This window comes from Grampus griseus (assembly GCF_964374135.1).
Source record: "Grampus griseus genome assembly, chromosome: 14".
Classification (NCBI taxonomy): domain Eukaryota; kingdom Metazoa; phylum Chordata; class Mammalia; order Artiodactyla; family Delphinidae; genus Grampus; species Grampus griseus.
In genome coordinates this window covers 37,214,064-37,234,648 of record NC_139008.1, presented here as the reverse complement: position 1 = coordinate 37,234,648, position 20,585 = coordinate 37,214,064, and the positions used below count along the sequence as shown (strand labels likewise).

Here is a 20,585-nt window from a genome sequence, read left to right as displayed (position 1 = left end):
AGAAAGACAGACTGGGTGGGCACTGCCTAATACCTGAGTAAACAGAACGCTCAGCTGTGGCTGAAAGCAGCCAGTAAAGCAAGCAGGTGTGCACTTCTATTTTAGTTGGGCTCCCAGGTGACCACGAGGAGACATTGGGGACTGACAGGGGACGATATCTAGTCCAAGTGAGAAGGTGAGGGCTTGCCCTGGGCAGGGATGGAGGAGGGGTCCAGGGTGAGCCACGTTTCAAGGGAGGAAGGAGTCAAACGTGCTGGATGAGTCAATGAAGATTTCGAGCACCAGGTCTCTGGACTCCACTTTCTGCATTACGATCTATGCCAACAGCGACTCGGCCACCGAACCAGGGGTCTCCTCGCCTGAAGCAAGGGCTGGAAGAAGGGCGTGCGGCCTCGGGGTGCGGGTCGGAAAGGTCAGGGCCAGCCTCGGTGAGGCGCAGCCCGCGGGTGCCGGCTAGCCTGCGTCCCCGCAGGTAGAAGACCACGTCGGGGTCCCCGCTCCGAGACCCCGGGCTCGGAGGCGCGGCCGGTCCGCTCAGACCTTCACTGACAAACCATTGCACGCCGTGGCCTCCGGTCGCCAGGACCTCTTGCCGCCGAGTCAACCACAAGGCCTAAGCCCAGAACAGGCCAGGTCCACGCGGGCCGGAGCGGATTCAGAGACACTGCTGCAGCCAGGCCCGGAGCCACGCTCCTTAGGGACACCCGCCAGGGCCGGGGAGGCGGGGCGGCCGCGCAAGCTCTACCAATCAACAGCCGGCGTTCGAATTCGCATCCTGGCGCGGCCAATCGCGAGCGTCCGAGCCCGAGTGGGGGGGAGGGGGCGGGGCCCGACCGAACAGTGGCGCGCGCCCCCCCGGGCGGGCCAATGAGAGCGCCTGGTGCATTTGAAAACTCCGGCGGGCGGCGGGCGGGTCTGCGCCTGCGTGGGGAGTCGCGCTCTGGGCCGGCAGGCGGCACTGGCAGAGATACCGGCGACGGCAGCGACGGCAGCCACGGTTATGGGGAGCGGAGGCGGTGAGCGCTGGGCGCGGGGCGCGGCGGGGCGGCCTCGAGACTGAGCAGGGCTGGCTCGAGCCCTTCGGCCCGGGGTGCGTGTCTTCCCGGCGGCGCCCGCTCGGCGCGTGGTTTAAATGCCCGGGAGCGCCCTGCTCCGCGTGAAAGCGGTGAAAGCGGCGCGCGGGGTCTGTCACCTGTCGAGGGCCGTGAGCGCAGCTCAGGTTTCCGTGGTTATTATCGTGGCTGTCCTAGAGCAAGAGGATGAGGAAAATGCGGTAAAACGCAGGGATCGGTCGCCCTGCGTGTACGCTTGGCTTTCGCAGCATGTTAATTGATGATGGGAAGACCCAGGTGAAGAGCGAGGGGAGGGGGGCAGGAAGAAGCCCTGAGGAGGGAGTCGTGCGGGTGGGAGAGCAGCCACCTCCTGTCGGGACTGGAGGAAGGAACGGGTGGGAAACCAGGTGAATTGTAGGTGATGGGCTCCTCCTGCCTCAAGCTTCTCTGTCGTCTGCTTAGACTCAGCAAAGACTTGCTGAAGTTGAAGTTAGAAGGACCTCCTGTGGGGAGAGAGGACACTGAGACTGGCTGGGCAGCTCTGACATCCGCAGAGCTGGGACAGGCCTGGCCTCCAAGTCCACCTTTGGCTTCTCTGCAGGGTGGACCCTCCTAGTTTGGACTTGAAAACCAGACTGTTCAAGTCCATAGATCCTTATTAACAGTATGCATTTTAGTCCTGTGTGCAGATAGAAGCAAAGAGATCAGTAAGGGTCAAGGCGCCTCCCTGAGAGTGAAATGCAAGGCTAACCATCATCAGCGTTGGCTGCTTTTTCCCCCTTCCTGGTTGTCATCTGTGCTCTGGATCAGAAGGTTTCCCAATAGCCAGGTTACATGATTACTACTCACCATCAATGTTTATTGAATATTTGAATGAATGATGATGTCTTCTGTACCACTACTGCTCCTTTATTTAATATTTGTTTAAGACTGTAAATATGGCTGGGGCAGAGGACAGTAACTGTTAAATCATGTTCAGATGTAACTTTTCATATCAGCACAACTCGTTTCCAACACATCACTTAGACCATTCTGATTTTTTTTCTTAAGTGATCCACTGTAGGTGTGCCAAGTGTTTCTGTTATCCTACAAAGCGGAGAATAAGAAGGAGACCCCGAAACCTAACGATCTTGAGTCTCCCTGAAGATGTGCTCTTTCATATCCTGAAATGGCTTTCTGTTGGAGACATCCTCGCTGTCCGAGCTGTAAGTTGTCAGATGAAAATAGTGTCAGGCTTGGCATCATTGGTTATATTGTACCATGAAGCCTTCGTGTGTTAAATGTCAGAGCAAAAACTTTGGCTACAAATGAAGGTAGAGGAAACAATGGTGATATTGGTAATAGATGCCTAAGGTTGTTCTGATTGCAGGAAAGCTAAAACATAGGACAGCAAGGTTTGAGTCTGCTCATTGTAATGTTTATTTTGACAGAGAAAATACCCTTTTATGGCAGTGAAATTTGCCTCCCTCAAGAAATAAGATAGCATTAAGAAGAAAAATAGTATGTTCTTGAGGACAAAGCCCATGTAATATTCAGCACTGAAAGAGACTCTGTGAGTTATTTTGCAGATTTCGGAACTGAAGCCTCACTTTGAGGGATTTAACCAAGGGCATACAGCAAATTAGTGGGGGAACACCAGTAAGAACCCACTTCTCTGACTCCCAAACCTGCCTCCATTGCGTTCATAATATCCATGGGTGCTGAATTTCCAATGGCAGTGGAAGCTTTAGCACTTAAAATGCTCACCTGTGCTCAGGGCCCCCTGCCTGGGTACTTCCTGCTATCACCCAGGACAGAAGTCCTACCTGAGGCTGCTGTCATGTGTTTCAGTCTCTTCTGAGAGCCCCTATTGACCTGCAGGCCCCAGCTTTGCTCCCACTAGCAAGACCCTAAGTAAAGGAGCTCAAAACAGATTTCTGACCTACCTGTTCCCATTAGAGTTGATTTCCCTGATCCTTGCAGGTATTATAGCATTATATCCCCTTTCTTAGCCTAGGTGCTTATTCCCCCTTCCAGGACCACTGTCCCCATCTTTAGAGCCACAGAGAAAGTTGTTTCTGGGCTCTTTTCTCTATTCAAAGCAATTGTTAGTTACTTTGATACACAGAGGCTGGGCCTTTACTGCTAGGGTGGGGAGGGAAACAGGAGACCCTACATCTGTCTACACCCTGTCTTCAAGAGCTCCAGAAGCAGGGCTTCTGGGAGGTCCCTTGATTGGAGTCCCACCACTCCCCCTCTTCCATTGTTCTTCAGGTGCACTCCCACCTGAAGTACCTGGTGGATAACCATGCCAGCGTGTGGGCATGTGCCAGCTTCCAGGAGCTGTGGCCTTCTCCAAAGAACCTGAAGCTCTTTGAAAGGTATCTCTGCACCCTGAGAAGAGCGTGGCTTTCTCCTACCTTTGGGCCTCCCTGCTATGCCAGTCTGTGTCTCAAGGCCTGACCTGGGAATGATTTTCCTCTTGCTTGTTGCTCCCGCCAACACCTTATCCCCCAGGGAGTGACTGAGGGCTGTCGACCTCACCCATCGAGTCACACAACTTCCAGCACAGTCATGGGTCATCCACACCACCAGCACGGGCCTGACTCTCATTAGTCACAGCAGTGCTTCTGAAGGGTCCACTTGAGCTGTGACCCATTGTGTGTGACTCAGATGCAGGTCACCTGCATGTGGAAACTTTCCTCAGCCCTCTTCTTTTGGTCAGAACAATGCGATTTGAATCCTATTACATTATACTCATTGGCTGATCCCACCTCCCCGGCCGGGGTTGGGACCTAGAGGAAGGGCCGGAGGGGCTGCAAGCTGCAGTATGCCAGTGGTCACAGGCAGGCTGCCTGAGACATAGTCCACCAACCACACAATTTACCCTTTTAAAGTGTACAACTCAATGGTTTTTAGTATGCTCACAGAGTTGTGCAATCATCAACACTATCTAACTTTAGGACATTCTCATGACCCCCAAATGAAGCCCCATAACCATTAGCAGTCACTCCCTATTTTCCCTATAGTAACACAGACCCTATGCAGCCACTAACCTGCTTTCTGTCTCTATGGATTTGCCTTTTCTGGACATTTCATATGAGTGGAATCATACAACATGTGGCCTTTTGTGTCTGTCTTCTTTCACAAGTGTGTTTTCCAGGCTCATCCATGTTGTAGCATGTCGTGGATAATTGATATTTAGCTGCATTGCCAAAAATATTTTCTGTTCAGAAAATAAGTACTGTAGTTTTAAGTGCTGTGGTGGAACATAACCTTTATGGAATAAAATCATGTGATATTTCATGTTCTTAATGTTCTAGGGCTGCCGAAAAAGGGAATTTTGAAGCTGCTGTGAAGCTGGGCATAGCCTACCTCTACAATGAAGGCCGTAAGTCCTCGAGGGGCTGGTGCTGGGGCTGGCCTCACCCCACTTGGTACTGACATTTTAGAACAAGCACGAGGGACTTCCCTGGTGGTCCAGTGGTTAAGACTCTGTGCTTCCACTGTAGGGGGCGCAGGTTAGATCCCTGGTTGGAGAACTAAGATCCCGCATGCTGTGTGGTGTAGCCAAAAACAAAAAACCTAATAGAACAAGCATGAGCTCTTGCCCGTGTCAGCAGTTTAGTCGCTGTTCTTGCTGTGTCTGGCTGTGTACCGTCCCCACTGGGGAGCTTGTGCCAGAGGTGTCCTGTTCAGGGACCCATGGATGAAGTTTGATTTTGTAGTTTGGGGGAGTTGCCTCTTTGTTTAATGAACCATTAATTTCGGTTGACAACGAGTGACTCTGAGCAGAGACTCAGAATGGGGACTACTCAGGCAAGCCAGCCCTCCCTGGCTGCCTAGTTAACACCACAGCCCATGCGTAGACCCCAGCTTCTCTCCTTGGCCACAGCTCATCTGAGGAACCTGGGGCAGTGGTCAAAGCATGCCTGATGCCAAGTGTCAGTAACACAGGGAGCCAAGGCTCCAAGTGGGAGGCAAGTACAAACAGGTCAAAGCCAGCCTGGTACCTAGATTCCTTCACCCCTAAGGGGCAGGTGCTCCTCGAAAGAACCTGGTGCGGCCCTCTCTCCCAATTCCTGCCTGTCTGCTGAGCACACTAAGGAGCGAGCCTGCAGTTCATCCTGTCCCACCTCCCGAGATGCATAAAGACTTGGGTATAGTCGCCATTTTTCTGCTTCTAAAAGACCTGGCGTCTTACTGAGAGGTCACCCTGGTCACAGCTGGTTGACAGGACTGTTGGACCTGCAGACGATGAGCAATCCTGCGCCCACCCTCCTGTCAGATGGCTTTGCCCAGACAAGATTCACACACCACTCAGCTCACCTGTCTAATGTATACAGTCCAGTGGTTTGGGTATCTTCACAGAGTCGTGCAGCCATCACCACTCAATTTGGAGCCATCATCTCATTACCCCACAAAGAAAACCCCTACCCGTTAACAGGGGTCTGAGCAGCAGTTCCCCACAGGAGGGAGGGTGGGCATCTGATGCCTCCACGTGGGGGGGACCTTCCCAGATCTTCGGAATCCAGGCCGCTGGGAGGGGCCGCAGGGCACTTGGTTCATAAAACATGGGAAGAAAAGGGAGGAGCCCCCATCCCAGCTCTTCTGTCCTAAGACACCAGCAACTTCACGTTGTAGCGGCTTAAGGCTTTAAACTTTCCAAAAAGACTGGGGAACTTCCTACACCCCTCCTCCAGAGACATCCCGGGCTGTGTTCTGTCCGTCTCTTCAGTGTCTGTGTCTGATGAGGCCCGGGCGGAAGTGAACGGGCTGAAGGCCTCTCGCTTCTTCAGTCTCACGGAGCGCCTGAATGTGGGCGCCGCGCCCTTCATCTGGCTCTTCATCCGCCCACCTTGGTCGGTGTCCGGAAGCTGCTGCAAGGCCGTGGTTCACGAGAGCCTCAGGATGGAGTGCCAGCTGCAGAAAGTGAGTCCTGGCAAGGGGTGCAAGTAGGGCAGGCCGTGCTGGGCGGGCTGAGCCCCGTAGGGTCCCGGGAGGTGAGAAAACTTTGAGGGGAGATGCTGTGGACCATGTAAAGTCAGGGACCCGAGAGCAGTGGAGGCATAGAAAACAGTGTGGATGTGGGAGCATCTGCTAATGACTAGCAGGAGAGGAGGCCTCGGAGCCAGGGTCAGGGGAATCAGGTGAGGGGCTGGGCTGCAGACGGGTCAACTGCTGGAAAGGCAGGACTGAGACTCTGTGAAACAGTTGGCGGAGGCCTGGAATCAGGGAGCGGTCCTCTGCACAGAGGGGCTGGGCAGGGAGCAAGGAGGACCCGCACACGGAGGGACAGTCCCCGGGAAGTTCTGTCCGCTGACAGTCACCCCTCCTCCTCCACCTCCTTTCTCTAGACTCACAGAGCGTCCATACTGCACTGCTTGGGGAGAGTGCTGAGTCTTTTTGAGGTGAGTCCCCTCCACCATCCCACGGGGCCCTGCGTTGTTTGGTGTCCTGGCCCGGGTGAGCACACAGGGCACAGCGGGTCTGCATTTTTGTGCTGCTCGCCTTTCTGGCAGCTTCAAGCACCAAGAATCAGGAACTGCGTGAAAGGCAGCAGAAGGGGGCTTCCGGGGTTCAAAGCCAAGATGAGCCCTGTCTGTGAGGCTGTGTGGAGCCAGGAAGAGTGTCTGAGCGGGACAGGACCCCGGGTCTATTTGTCTCACGGCTCTGCTACTGGCGGCTCCCTGCCACTACTCACGCAGACTTCTCTACTTAGTGAGCCTTGTGATTCGGGAACCCCGTCTGCAGCAGTCTTGGGGGAGGTGGTGGCTCCTGGTGCTAGGTGCTCTGACAGCAGCAGGGAGGGACACTTAGTATGAGCGAGGAGCTGGAAGACCTTGGGAAACCCTCCCCCATCACCGTCCGGGCAGTGCCGGGAGCCGAGTCCAGCACAAACCTCGTGCAGGAGGAAGCAGGGCCTGAGGGCAGAACTCATGGGCTTGCCTTCACGAGTTGGTTGTCAAATCATGTATCTTCAGAGTTGTTTTTACTCTAATGTAGTTAACTCATTTTATTAAAGATGAGAACAGTATATGTGGTTACTTAGAGGTACTTATTCTAGGATGAAGAGAAACAGAAGCAGGCCCGGGACCTGTTTGAAGAGTCTGCTAATCAGGGGTGTTTGACCAGCTCGTACCTCCTCTGGGAAAGTGACAGAAAGATGGATGTGAGTGGGCCTAGGTCTGGGGAAAGAATGGATTATGTTGGCCAAAGGCACAATCTCCAGAGTAGCCCGTGGACAAGGTTCTGCCACCGCAGCCGGGGTCGCTGCTGGTCATGGGGCTGCTTTCAGCACTGCCCCTGAAACGACCACCACCATTTGGGGGATAAAGGGCTGGGAAGAAAGCACAGCTGGGGACCCTCTGGAGGTGTCAGGGGGAACATTTAAGAAGACTGTGGGTTGGTTGAGTTTCTCCAGAGATATGACCATGTAAGGGCATGGTGACTCTCCCATTGACAGATGTCAGATCCCGGACGATGCCTCCACAGCTTCCGGAAACTCAGGGACTTTGCTGCCAAAGGCTGCTGGGAAGCACAGGTGAGCTGGGAGCTGGCCTTTGTCCTGACGCCTCCTCTCGTGGGGACCGTGGGGGCAACACTGCCAGGTTCCCACCCAGGACGAAGTAAGAGTGGCCCAGGGTTTGGAACTGAATCTAAGGGAGTTCAGCTCTAGGGTGTGCGGGGAGGAGAGCCCAGAAGCGCTTTCCTCACCTCTGCCAGTTCCATCTAAGACAGCCAGCCACTTAATTTCTAAGTGCTGTGGACTACATCTGCATCAAAATTTATACAGCTCCCTAAAAAAAGGGAGGAAAAAAGTTGGCCTGTAGGGAAAGCATCTTGGCTACAGAACTTAGAGCTCCTTAGAGCAGATGGGTGTGTGGAATGCTGTCCTCTTCTCATTATCTGACCTGCTCACCAGGTTGTCCGGTGTTGGAACCAGGACATCAGGGGTCTGTAGTTGGCGTTCTCCAGACACTCTCCCTGTGCAGCTGTAAAGAAGTCATTATTTTAAGATAAATCAAAGAAAGTCCCCCTTTGCCAAGCTGGTAGACACTTGCTCTTGTCACCCCACCAAGTTGGGGGTTGAGAGTCATCTGCCCTTAAAAGCTAGGGAAGAAATCACAGAGGGATGGCCCGCCTGACACATCACAGGACGTTGTAATGTTTATGTCCAAAAAGGCACTTAACAAGTTTACAAGAAATACAACAATGAACAATGTGGTTCTAGTTCAAGCTCAGGCTAATCAATAAGAATAGTAAGGCCCTGCAGAAGTTCACAGAGCCTCAGGGTACTCAAAAAAGAGGAAATAAATACAAGCAGTCAAAATACGGAGCAGGTTTGACCTCTCTGCTAGTCAAAAAGGCACACGTTTAAAGAGATCGTGCCTGATCACACTAGCAAATCATATACACGTAGTCTTTGTGTTTTTGAGTGGATAGCTAGGAACTTCTGAAAATACAGTTCGGCTTTTTTTTATTGTTTTTTTTTTTTGGCTGTGTTGGGTCTTTGTTGCTGGGCACAGGCTTTCTCTAGTTGAGGCAAGCGGGGGCTACTCTGTTGCGGTGCGCGGGCTTCTCAGTGTCATGGCTTCTCTTGTTGCAGAACACACGCTCTAGAGTGCAGGCTCAGTAGTTGTGGCACACAGGCTTAGTTGCTCCACGGCATGTGGGATCTTCCCAGGCCAGGGATCGAACCCGTTTCCCCTGCATTGGCAGGCGGATTCTTAACCACTGCACCACCAGGGAAGCCCTGAAAATATACATTTTTAATGATAGCAGTTTTTGCCGGCAAACGTGATAAAATAGTGTTCCTAAAAAAAAAAAAAGTACAGGAAAGGGCTTCCCTTGTGGCGCAGTGGTTGAGAGTTCGCCTGCCGATGCAGGGGACGCGGGGTCGTGTCCTGGTCCGGGAAGATCCCACATGCTGCGGAGCAGCTGGGCCCGTGAGCCATGGCCGCTGAGCCTGCGCGTCCGGAGCCTGTGCTCCACAACGGGAGAGGCCACAACAGTGAGAGGCCCGCGTACCGCAAAAAAAAAAAAAATAGTGTTCCTATTAGTGTGTGTGAAAATGCGCGCAGGAATTTCAGAAAGCCCCTGGGCACAGGTAGCGCCTGTGGGTCGACTGAGTGAGCAGAAGGTGCACAAGACTGCACAAAGGTGACCCTCAATGTGACAAAACCAACAGAAACCCCCTCAAAGGAAGAACAAGGAAAACACGCTTACAGAAGTCTCCTATCGCAAAGAACCACGTTAATCGTTAGGCAGGCAAAGAAAAGGTAACATGTGTGTTCCGTGATCACAAATGCACATGCACACTGCTACAAGTGCATAGAAAACTCTGGAAGGAAATACGTAGAGATGGTCAACAGTAACCACTGAGGGCTTGGAGGGCCCCGGCGGGTCCTGAGCAAGGTGCTCGTGCATCTCATTCAATCCTCACGGCATCTGCCGAAGCAGCTGCTGTTGTGCCATTTGGTGAAAAGGGAAACTGAGGTGCAGTGAAGCCTCCAGTTCGCCTGTGGTCACACATAGACCCAGGTCTTAAAGCCGGGTCATTCGAGCCCCCAGCCAGCTCTCAGCCACTGTGCTACGTGGCCTCCCCCAGAGCATCAGCTTTCACTAGGGAGTGGTGAGCAGAAACAAACTTAATTTAAAAGAAAATGCTGGCAGAAGACTGGAATTGGCCGTGGAGCTGTGCCGGGCAGGAAGTCAACTGATATCCCATTATGCACCTTTTGTACCTTTTAAAATGTTCTATCGTGATATATTATTTATTTCCAAAAGATTAAAATCTTGGCCCTCCTGGTTTCAGAAGGCTTAGAAGGTTTAAGTGGGCCAGTGTATGTACAGGCAGAATCCTCCTCGCGTTCAGAAGCAGGAACCTCAAAACCCCTTGCTCATCCCTCGAGTCTTTTCGTCCTCAGCTGTCTCTAGCCAAAGCCTGTGCACACGGAAACCAGCTCGGACTGGAAGCGAAAACCTCCAACGAGATAGTCTGCCAGCTGTTCCAGGCCTCCCACGCTGTCAGTAAGCAGAGGGTCTTCTCTGTGCAGAAGGGACTCAATGACACAATGAGGTGAGGGGTCCGAGGCAGAGCGACAGCCGTCTCCGCGTGACAGGGTCTGTCTGTTGTTTCAGCTGAGCCTCCTGTCACAGGGCCCCTGCGTCATCAACCCCACTGGGATCCGTGTGTGTGTGTGTGTGTGTGTGTGTGTGTGTGTGTGTGTGTGTGTGTGTGTTTTCTAAAACCAGTTATGCCTAAGTTATCCAGGGCTTTGAAAAGAAAAATTTCCCACATAAATGTCTGCTCTCTCCAGTTTTCCTTTTTAAGTCTCAGACTATATTAAACCGTACTAAACATCTTTCAAAAATGATGCCAGAAAACACCTTTTCTTTCCAACCCATCATCACGCGCATCAGCGTGCGGGAGTGTGGGAGGCAGCTGCCATGTGCCTGTAGCCTCAGAAACCCCACAAACTGCCTCTTCCTGCAGGTCCATTTTCCCTCGAGGTTTGGAGATAACACACTTTTACACTCAATCACAGAACTTGTTTAGAGAGTAAAATGGAAAATGTGAATAATTTTTTAAGCTTACACCAGAGATTTCAAATACATTTTAGATTTATAATGGGCAGGCTCTGGCTGTACTGCGGCAGACAAAGCCCAGCACCTGGTAAGCTCTCTTCCCTGGAGAGGCTCCGTCTTTACTCATAGCAGGGGGTGCAGTGTCCTTGGCTCCCACATTAAATGTCACCAAGCTGCTGTGATTTTGAGTCCTGTGCCTGTGCTGGGGGTGGTGCCCCCTGCCCCACGCCGTGCCCTCCCAGTCTGCCTTTCTTTTGGCGGCGGGAGCCAGGGACTGTTGCTATTCCTTTTGTGTGCTGGGGGTGGGGGTTAACATAAACTTAACCTTTCTTTTCTTTTCAAGAGCTAAAGTAGTTTTATTGCAATAATATCATTTCAATCCCCAAGTTGAGCATCTTTACATTTTCCTCTATGTAAAGCAACAGCTGACTTTTTCTTCCTTTTTTCTATTGAGTTATAATTGACATGTAACATTAGTTTCAGGTTTAACCATTTTAAAGTGTACAGTTCCGTTGGTCTGTTTTTATAAGTCAGATCATTGAGCTTGTCAAAGGTGTCTGCGTAGGAAGCTTCCTCTTCTGCCCCTAACCCTCAAACACCTGGCCTTGCGTGTCTTCCTCCCCAGCCTGTTCCCCTTCATCCCTCCTCCTTCCTCCCCTCCCCAACTCGGCCCCAGCACTCCCTCCTTTCCTCTGCCTATGAAAGATGCTCCTGTCCAGGCTGACACCTGGAGCAGTCCCTCCTGTCTGCCTAGAATCACTCACCACCACGTTTCTTTTCTCTCTTGCTTCTCTTCTCCCCATCTCTTCTCCCTTGTGCAAAAAGGCTTTCACCATGCTTGGGCATCCTTGATGTTGCATGCAGTATCCCCTTGTGACATCTGTGTCCCTGGCCCGGCTTTTAGCCCCGTCGAGGAGGGATCCTATGTCTGTTGGCTCTGCCGGCCCAAGTTCTCCATCATGGTTGCTGGGTGACTGAGAACTCCAGCACACAGGCTCAGGGAATCCTGCTTTAGATGCATTCCTGGCTCTTTGCTCCACTGCGGAGGGTTGTGATAAATGACCCCATGGGTGAGAGTTCCTCAGAGAGAAGACAGGTTTGCAGAACGATAAACTTTGACTTTTCTCCTGTCCTGTGACCTGTCCCAGGTCCACAGAGCAGACCTGCTTTGCTCCCTTACAAGTAACGGTCCAGGCTTATCCAGTGCCTGGGGGTCCCGGGGTGGGGGAGGCAGAGTACACAAATGTGCAGCCCACCTGCCTCCCAGGAACAAAGTTGGGAGTCATGGGGCCTCCCCCTTGGACAGGGTGTCTCAGCCTTGGACAGGTGCCTGGATAAGCCAGTGATGCCTAAAGTGATCGCTCACCCCTCGGGACAGATGGCCGGGCAGGAATGGGAGACGGGACACTCATGAAGGCTTGGCCTGGTTTTCAGGGATGGTGCTCTTCCCACAGGTACATTCTCATCGATTGGCTGGTAGAGGTTGCAACCATGAAGGACTTCTCGAGCCTGTGCCTTCACCTGACCGTGGAGTGCGTGGACCGGTACCTGCGGAGGCGGTTGGTGCCCCGGTACAGGCTCCAGCTGCTGGGCATCGCCTGCATGGTCATGTGCACCCGGTAAGAAACCCCCCAGGCTGGGTCCGCAGACGGAACACAGCATGCTGGCGCTGCCCAGTTCACAGGCTGGCTTTTCAGTGGAACAAGCCTTCAGCACCCCACCTCCTTATGACAGGGATTTTCATTTTAGGGGGTGCCCACGCCAAGTGGTCCTACCCACACGGGGGTGGCAAGGCTGACCCTTGGTGTGTGGGCAGCCGCTCATCCCAACACGCGGCCTCAGGACCCAGAACGTGGCCTCTGTTGGGCAGGCTCAGGCTGGAACCCTCTTCCCCTGGCCCCTGGGGGCAACACAGCGATGAGGGAGGGTCACAGGCGGCTGCCCTTGCCAGTCCGGTTCTCAACTCTGCGTCCAGAGACCTGCGTTTCATCAGTGTCATGTGCCCCCCATCCCCAACTCCCCACAGACCCCCTCCAACCACATGGGCAGGATGCGTCCTCAGAGAGGCAGCCTACCCCTGCAGCAGCTCTGACTTTTCAAATCAGACCATTTTAAGTTTTACCTAAATCCACCTTTCCACCCAGTTTTGCCTTTGGACACAATGTGGATGGCAGTTCCCAGCATACATTTTGCATTTTCTTGTTTTCCTAAAGCAGACTTCTCCTACGTGGTCTGCTATCTCCCCTGGGTGGTGCTTTCCAGACCAACATCATTATCTGTAAGGCTTTCGAGGGAGGAGCAGGCTCATTGCACACAGTGGTGTCAACTATGGAGAGACTGATTTGTCTTCTGCACAGTAACCCAGAGGCTTGTGTCACTGGGATGGTTTATCTGTTTCATGACGTCATGAAGGAGGCCCAGGTCCTGACTTGCTCTCTGCTACCTGCCATGACCCCTGAGGCCACCAGGTCCACCTTTGCAGTGAGCGCAGTCATGTGGCCACGACGGGAACTGGGAAGTGGGGTCTCTAGGTGGCTGTGGAAGCAGGGTCCGTGGGCTCAGAGTCGGTGAGCAAATGCCACACGCTGTCCAGCACCTCTCGTGTGCTCTCGGAACCCGGCGTTCCAGGTCTTGTCACCAGAGAGGGCTGAACAGACGGGTCCCCAGCCTCCCTGGATCCAAATGGCGTAGTTATGTCCTTGCAATGAGAGACTGAGGTACTACCAGACCACAGGCTGCTGGCAATGAGATGATAATTGCTTTAAAAGATTTTTAGAAGCCGAGATGCCCCTACATCCACTCTCAAAGCAGCACCTGCCGCTGCTCTGAGCACAGGGCTTTCGCCCGCCCCACTCACATAACATCCCCCAGCACCTGCGGTGCCTACAACTCCTGTCCTCTCTCTTGGCCCAGGCAACAGCAAACACGGGAGCTGCAGAGTCCCCATGACAGAGCAGCCAAGGGCCCGGTCCCAGTCCACCCTTGTGTGGGGAGGTGTCCTCGGCAGGCCGCTGGACTAGCGTGTTCCCTGATAGTTGGAACTGGTGGAGAGTAGAGAACAGCGTGACCACCTGCCTAAGGACAGTCCAGTTCCCATGGCCAGACCCCATGCTGGGTCCAGACCTTCAAACAACCTCTGTCTCTGGTTCTGCTGGCTCATCTGCCTTCTGGGTTAAAGCTGTTTATACTCGCTCCATAGAAGCTGACACAAGGCAGGGTGAACCCTTATCCCTCAGGTCGTTAAGAGGATTGACCGATCATGTCATTCGTGGGTGCGTTTTGCAGAAACACCTGCATGCCTAGCAGGCCAGCAGCTCTCACTGCCACTGATCTGTGACACTAATCCCCCTTCCCTTCCAGCCCCCATGATAGGCTTATCTGACCTTTTCAGTTCCCCTCAGTGGCTAGGGGCAGCAGGGTCCACTCTTTGGACCCCCCCAACCCCATCACTGAAGCCTAAAGTGATCACCCCACTAAGGGGAGTGGGCTCAGTGCTCAGACCCCTTCTTAACACTCCAGGTTCATCAGCAAAGAGATCCTGACGATCCGGGAGGCTGTGTGGCTCACAGACAACACGTACAAATACGAGGACCTGGTGAGGATGATGGGAGAGATCATCTCTGCCTTGGAAGGGAAGATTCGAGTAAGTGACCACTTGCTTTTTCCTTTTGAATCAAAGTTGAGGTCACGTGAGGGCATGGAGGGGCAGAGGGTATCTGCATGGCTTTGAGCTTCCCTGCTCTGGGAAGCCCTCCTGGACCCAGAGGGCGCGAGGCCACAGCTGTTTGGCGTGCACAGCAGTCGGGCCAGATGCTGGGCTGACCACGCCGAGGGTGGTGTTTCTAAGGTCCAGCCTCCCCACCGAGTGGGTGGAGGGGCCCTCTGTGTGCTGAGACCCCACGTCTGCCTCCCCTTTCCCTCTAGGTCCCCACTGTGGTCGATTACAAGGACGTCCTGCTGACGCTGGTCCCCATGGCGCCAAGAACCCAGCACCTGTGCAGCTTCCTCTGTGAGCTCTCCCTGCTGCACACCAGCCTGGCCGCCTATGCCCCGGCCCACCTGGCTGCAGCCGCCCTGCTCCTGGCGAGGCTGACACATGGGCAGAGTAAGGAGCTGGTCCTCCCCACCAGCCACTCAGAACATGGGCTGAGCCAGTGGTCCGGGGGATTCCTGGAGTCAGGAGCCAGTGCTCAAATTCAGGGGGGTTGGAGGGAGAAAAAGAAGTGTGTTCATCTTCTGGAGAAGGAAACACCAGAATGGACTAAAAGCCATTGTCTGGGGGTGAGGTTAGAGACAGTTCTAGCTTAATATTTCCCACATTGTCGACAATGAGCACGCATGCTCTGTACCTGGGGCCTTTTCAACCCTGAGCCCTAGGAAACTCCATCCCAGAACCATCAGGGCTGTGGGGCATGAGTGGGCATCAGAACGGCCCCACTATTCCTGCTTTCCTCCCCAGCACAGCCCTGGACCACTCGGTTATGGGACCTCACTGGGTTCTCCTGTGAAGACCTCATCCCCTGTGTCTTAAGCCTTCATCAAAAGTGGTAAGCGTGGGCTTCCCTGGTGGCACAGTGGTTGAAAGTCCGCCTGCCGATGCAGGGGACACGGGTTCGTGCCCTGGTCCGGGAAGATCCCACATGCCGCGGAGCGGCTGTGCCCGTGAGCCATGGCCGCTGAGCCTGCGTGTCCAGAGCCGCAATGGGAGAGGCCACAACAGTGAGAGGCCCGTGTACCGAAAAAAAAAAAAAAGTGGTAAGCGTGTAAGGAAGCAATTCCCCCCACAACCCCCCAACTGTCCCCCCACACAGAGGATGTGTCCTTAATACCACAAGTCCAGGGGGAATTTGCTCTCACGTGAGGGCTGTCAAGACACTCAGACCTTACCCGCGTGAGCCGCGTATCTCAGGACTGACGTTTAGAAATTCCAGGGCCATGTTGCTTATTTCATACGTTTTTAACATTTGATGTGTGGGCAGCAGCTCCCCCCAACCCAAACCTAATTCCATGGGCAGTGGAACGTAAGAAAAAATGAGACTGTCTCCCTGACCAGTGGTAATTTCAGTCTAGGACAGGTTGGCCTCCAGCTCTGGAGTTGGCAGACCGCAGCCCCGGGCACACACCTTGGCCCTTTCCCTCGCCTCCTGTCTCAGCTTGGCTGGCAGACTCGCTCCTCCCACTCCTCAGTCTCACGTTCACTCCCCACCGCATGCATATCTGCTAAAGCCCCCAGGGACCTCCTCCTTTCTCCGCCAGGCCACACTGCCTCAGAGTCCCCTTCCCCGACACGAGGGTCCGGATAATTCTGCCTTTCTGCCTGTACCCAGATGCTCCCTGGGAGACTTAACCACTTCCAGGATTCAGAACACATCTAAAAGCCAACCTCTGACCCGAGCCACAGACCCCCCTGCCAGCTTGTCCACGCCAGGCCATTCTTCCTCATAGATTTCATTTGGTGCTTGGTGGACAAGGCCCCGGTCATCCTATCAGAGCCCTCAGGCCAGCCCATTTCTGCTTCTCTGTCCCTGCATCCCAGCGGCTCTCGGGGCCAATGCACTTTCTTCACCTGCCCATGGTCATTGCCCCAGCCGCCTCCTGGATTTCCACAGGGCAGCCTCTGAACACGACACTTCTGCTTACACCTTGGGGATGAGATCAGAACTTGGGCACGAGTCTAGAGATTCCTCTGACCAGCCCCTCTGGCCCATCTGCCACTTCTCCCCCTCCCCGCTAACACGGGGAGCCTGTCAGCACTTCCTGGGTTAGTGTGTGCAGCCCGTTTCTCCTGCAGGGCCCAGACCTCGTCGCTGGTGGACGGCAGCATGGGTGACGGTGGCAGGTCAACACGTGTCTGCCCCCGAGGCTGCTCAGACCAGTGCAGGGTCGGTGCCTGACCAGGCTGCCAAAAGCTGCTACTTGGCTGCCTTCCTACACCCATCCCCCGCCCCCCACCGAGTTGTTTTGTTTTTTTTTTCACAATCCAGATAAACTGGAAACATATTTATTTACCAACGAAACTTTTTGTTAAAGTGTACAATTCAACAGGCTCTTGGTATATTCAGAATTGTGCAGCCATCACCACAAACCACAATCTATTCGAGAACATCTTCCCCGCCCTCAAAAGAAACCCCGTCCTTGCTACCTATTACCTTCACGTTTCCCCTCCCCACCAGCCCCCAGCAAACACTCATCTATTTCCTGGCTCTTTCTGTTCTGGATGTTTCACCAACATGGAATCGTACAACTTGGGGCCTTTTATGACCAGCCTCTCACCTACATAATGTTTCCACTGTACAAATAGCCCACTGGATGGAGGGACCACATCTTGTTTATTCAGTCGTGCACTGATGGACATTTGGGGTTTTTCTACCTTCCAGCTGTTGCGAATAGTGCCGCTGTGAACATATGTGTCCAGGTTTCTGTGTGGATCTCTGTTCCCCTTTCTCCTGGGGATGCACCTGGGGGTCATAGGTGACTCGAGGAACCGCCAGACTGCACAGCAGCGCTGGGCTTCACTCCCATTGCTGGGCTGGTTTTGAAAATGTCTTGTCCTCTCTCACTTCAGTGAGTGGAGGCTAAAGATGGGAGCTTTTGGGGTGGAGGTGCCAGCACCGTCTGCCCCCCACTACCCCTCACGTGTCCTTCTGTCGGCAGCTTCCATGACGATGCCCCCAAGGACTACAGGCAGGTCTCTCTCACTGCCGTGAAGCAGCGATTCGAGGACAAGCGATACGAAGAGATCAGCCAGGAAGAGGTGCTGGTGGGTGCTAGGGAGCGGGGGGTCCCCGTGGGCCCCTTGGGGCTTCGGCCCTCCCTCTGACCCCGGCTTCCCCTCAGGTGCTGAGCTACGGCCAGTTGTGTGCAACTCTAGGGGTGAAACAAGAGAGCCCAGAACCCGCGTCTTTCCTCAGCACAGGGGACATTCACACCTTCCTCAGCTCTCCCTCTGGAAGGAGAACCAAGCGGTGAGTGAACCCTGCGGGCCAGGCCTGGGTTCCCTCGTGACCTGTGCAGCCATCGGGGCTCCTGAGGAGCAGCAGGGAGAGAGCAGATCCTCAGAAAACTGAAGCTGCGGTTGGTAGTCTCCACTGCCTACAGTACCGTCTCCTTTCCCCAGTGTGGCTCTCTGGCTCCAGCCTGGCTCCCTGTGAGGGATGGTGGTCTTGAGCACAGGTTGAGCCCGCTCAGGCTCTGGCCCTGCCCCACGCCCAGTGTGAGCCATACGGGACTGCTCTGCTCCACCACATTGTGGCACTCCCTGCACTCCAGCTGTGCCCTCATTGTGTGCATCCCTTTTATCCCTGTCTCTTCCATCTCAGTGTCCCAGCTGTACTGCCTGGAATAACCTCCCCCTCCACCTCACCCACCTAAAGAACTCCTATCCATCCTACAAAGTCCAGATGAGCAGGAACCTCGCCATGGTGCTGGCCCTGTCTCTGCAAATCTGCCCTGAGCTTCTGAGGGCAGCTCCTGGGTGGCTGTGTTGTCCCTGCTCACAGCACGTGGGGGCAGGGTCAGGCAGGTGCCAAGAACCAGACTGGGCCTCCCAACACTGCTGCCTATGACCCGGCTCCCGGCTCTCCCACCGCACAGGAAACGGGAGAACAGCCTCCAGGAGGACAGGGGCAGCTTCGTCACCACGCCGACCGCAGAGCTGTCCAGCCAGGAGGAGACACTGCTGGGCAGCTTCCTGGACTGGAGCCTGGACTACTGCTCCGGCTACGAGGGCGACCAAGAGAGCGAGGGCGAGAAGGAGGGCGATGGTGAGTGCCAGGGCTGGAGACCACCCGGTGCTGCCCCAGAGGGGACAGCGGGCAGGAGGGCCCCCAGCCTGAGCTGCAGGAGAGTGTGTCCGGACACAGGTAGACATGAGAGAGCAGAGCCCCTGGAATACCAGCCCACAGGGAGGATAGGATGTGGGCCCAACCTGCGCCCAGCTCCAGCTGGACCTGTGCTGGTGGAAGGACCTCACCAGGTCAGGGACAGAGAAATAGACCTTTCTAGAAGGTTGTGTGAGATGTGCCCCCTGCTGGGCTCTGTCCCTCAGGCACCCATCTAGGGCAGGCTGCAGGAGGCTCTGTCCCCATGTCTCATCAGCCATCTGCACAGGAAGCCCAGTTCGACAGCTTCTGTTGATTTTCCAACTGCTATTTTTGTGTCCACTCAGGGGATTAACTAAATTATTAGATGGCCAGTTTGTTGTCACTTCCTACTGTCCCCTAAGTCACATTGGGTATTACCCCAAGTTTGAAAGGAGACACTTCACCCCCAATTTCTTACGTAAAGGAAAGGGGACTGTCCAGCGAGGTTCAGGATGTGCGGCCGAGAGCTGGACCCTGGGCTCCCCTGGGTCCTGACCGAGCACGGAGTCACCCTGATGCTCAGGCTATGGCCTGACCTCTCCCCCATCTCCCATAGTGACAGCTCCCAGCGGTGTCCTCGATGTCACTGTGGTCTACCTGAACCCGGAACAGCACTGCTGCCAGGAATCAAGCGATGAGGAGGCCTGCCCGGAGGAGGAGGGGCGTCAGGACACACAGGCATCAGCACCAGGCAGCCAGACACCTTGGACCCCAGGGCTCGAGCGCTCTATGTGCAGCAGGAGGGGGGCAGGCAAGGACATAACGACCTCAGGGTACTCCTCTGTCAGCAGCACAAGTCCCACAAACTCCGCAGATGGCTTGGGGGGCCTTGCCCGATCTACCTCAGTACTGTCCCCGGGCAGCGACTTGAACACACAGCCTTGCCACCATCACGCGAGGAAGTCGTGTGTACAGTGTCGTCCCCCAAGCCCCCCGGAGAGCTGTGCTCCCCAGCAACAGGTGAAGAGGAAAAACCTGTCCGCCCACAATGAGGAGGAGGAGGACATGAACTTGGGCTTTCTGAAGCTGTGAGTGTGTCAGTGCGTTTGCTGCAGTGAATGTTGGCTGAAGTGAATGTTTGCTGAGGCAGGGCTGCTGTTGCACTAGCAAGGGGGAGGGGGGCGCTGGAGATGGATCCCTGTAGACCCCTGGTGGCAGTCACACGGAATAGAAAGGAGAACTTGGGGCAGTAAGTTTCTTTCTCTAGGGGAGCCCACTGTGAGCCATCAGAATGTCTAAATCACAACAAAAACTCAGTTCCTTCTCTCTGGAAAGTTTAGCCTCAAAGCAATCATGCCATACTGTGTGAAGCCTATTTCTCTGTCCCCTCCCATGTTTGTCCTGCTTTCTCTGGGAAACTTAAGCCCACGTCCTGAACTTCCCAGCCCCACGGAGCCCCAGGCACCGCGGGAGCTGAGAGCTTTCACAGCTGAGAACATGTGTGACCCAGGTATCCTGGCACAGCTCACCCCCTCCCACATTTATCTGGTTCGGGGTTCCACAGGGAGCCAATAGCTCTGAGCACACCATCCCTGCGCCCACATTGGCCTGGCCTGCCCTGCCCCAGGCAGCCGTTCCTTTCCTCACTGGGTGGTGGGTCCTATCGTGAGGGAACTCTGCCCTGCGGATCGTTTCGGACTGCGTGTGAATACCGGGTGAGTGGGCCCTGACATTTTTGCAGGCCAGGGCCTTGATGTCTTGGTCACAGGCTCTCTTCCTCCCATATTCTCAGCTCATTTTAGAAATCTGCCCCTTCTCCTGTGATGGTTTGTCTGTGTCCCCAACAGATGATGTCCGTATGAACATCGGAATGTCTGGGCCATTTCTTTCCCTGTCTTTATTTCCATCCTCCATCCCTCTAAGATAAAAAACAAAAGAAAAATTAAAAATAGAAGATATGAGGGCTTCCCTGGTGGCGCAGTGGCTAAGAATCCACCTGCCAATGCAGGGGACACGGGTTCGAGCCCTGGTCCGGGAAGATCTCACGTGCCTCAGAGCAACTAAGCCCGTGCGCCGTAACTACTAAGCCTGCGCTCTAGAGCCCGCGAGTCACAACTACTGAAGCCTGCGCGCCTAGAGCCTGTGCTCCACAGCAAGAGAA

General features: G+C 54.4%; 2 protein-coding genes across 2 annotated transcripts in view; both read left to right on the top strand.

Annotated features, from left to right (window-relative positions):
• LOC309832710 (ATP-binding cassette sub-family A member 17-like) overlaps positions 1-871 on the top strand; it is a gene marked incomplete at both ends in the record, with an annotated part of 91,510 nt that extends 90,639 nt beyond the window's left edge. Inside the window, 1 exon segment of the mRNA XM_082670694.1 lies at positions 473-871. Within this exon segment, the coding sequence (XP_082526820.1) occupies positions 473-871 (399 nt within the window).
• CCNF (cyclin F) lies at positions 868-19,516 on the top strand (the record flags this gene model as incomplete). The annotated part of the gene is made up of 17 exons (XM_082670693.1): positions 868-997; positions 2,103-2,257; positions 3,306-3,412; positions 4,355-4,422; positions 5,770-5,963; positions 6,389-6,442; positions 7,099-7,203; positions 7,498-7,575; positions 9,962-10,113; positions 12,077-12,241; positions 14,142-14,265; positions 14,547-14,727; positions 15,082-15,169; positions 17,277-17,382; positions 17,460-17,587; positions 18,216-18,385; positions 19,041-19,516. The coding sequence occupies 17 exons, from the start codon at positions 868-870 to the stop codon at positions 19,514-19,516; spliced, it is 2,481 nt and encodes an 826-aa protein (XP_082526819.1).
• Positions 19,517-20,585: the final 1,069 nt, after the last annotated feature.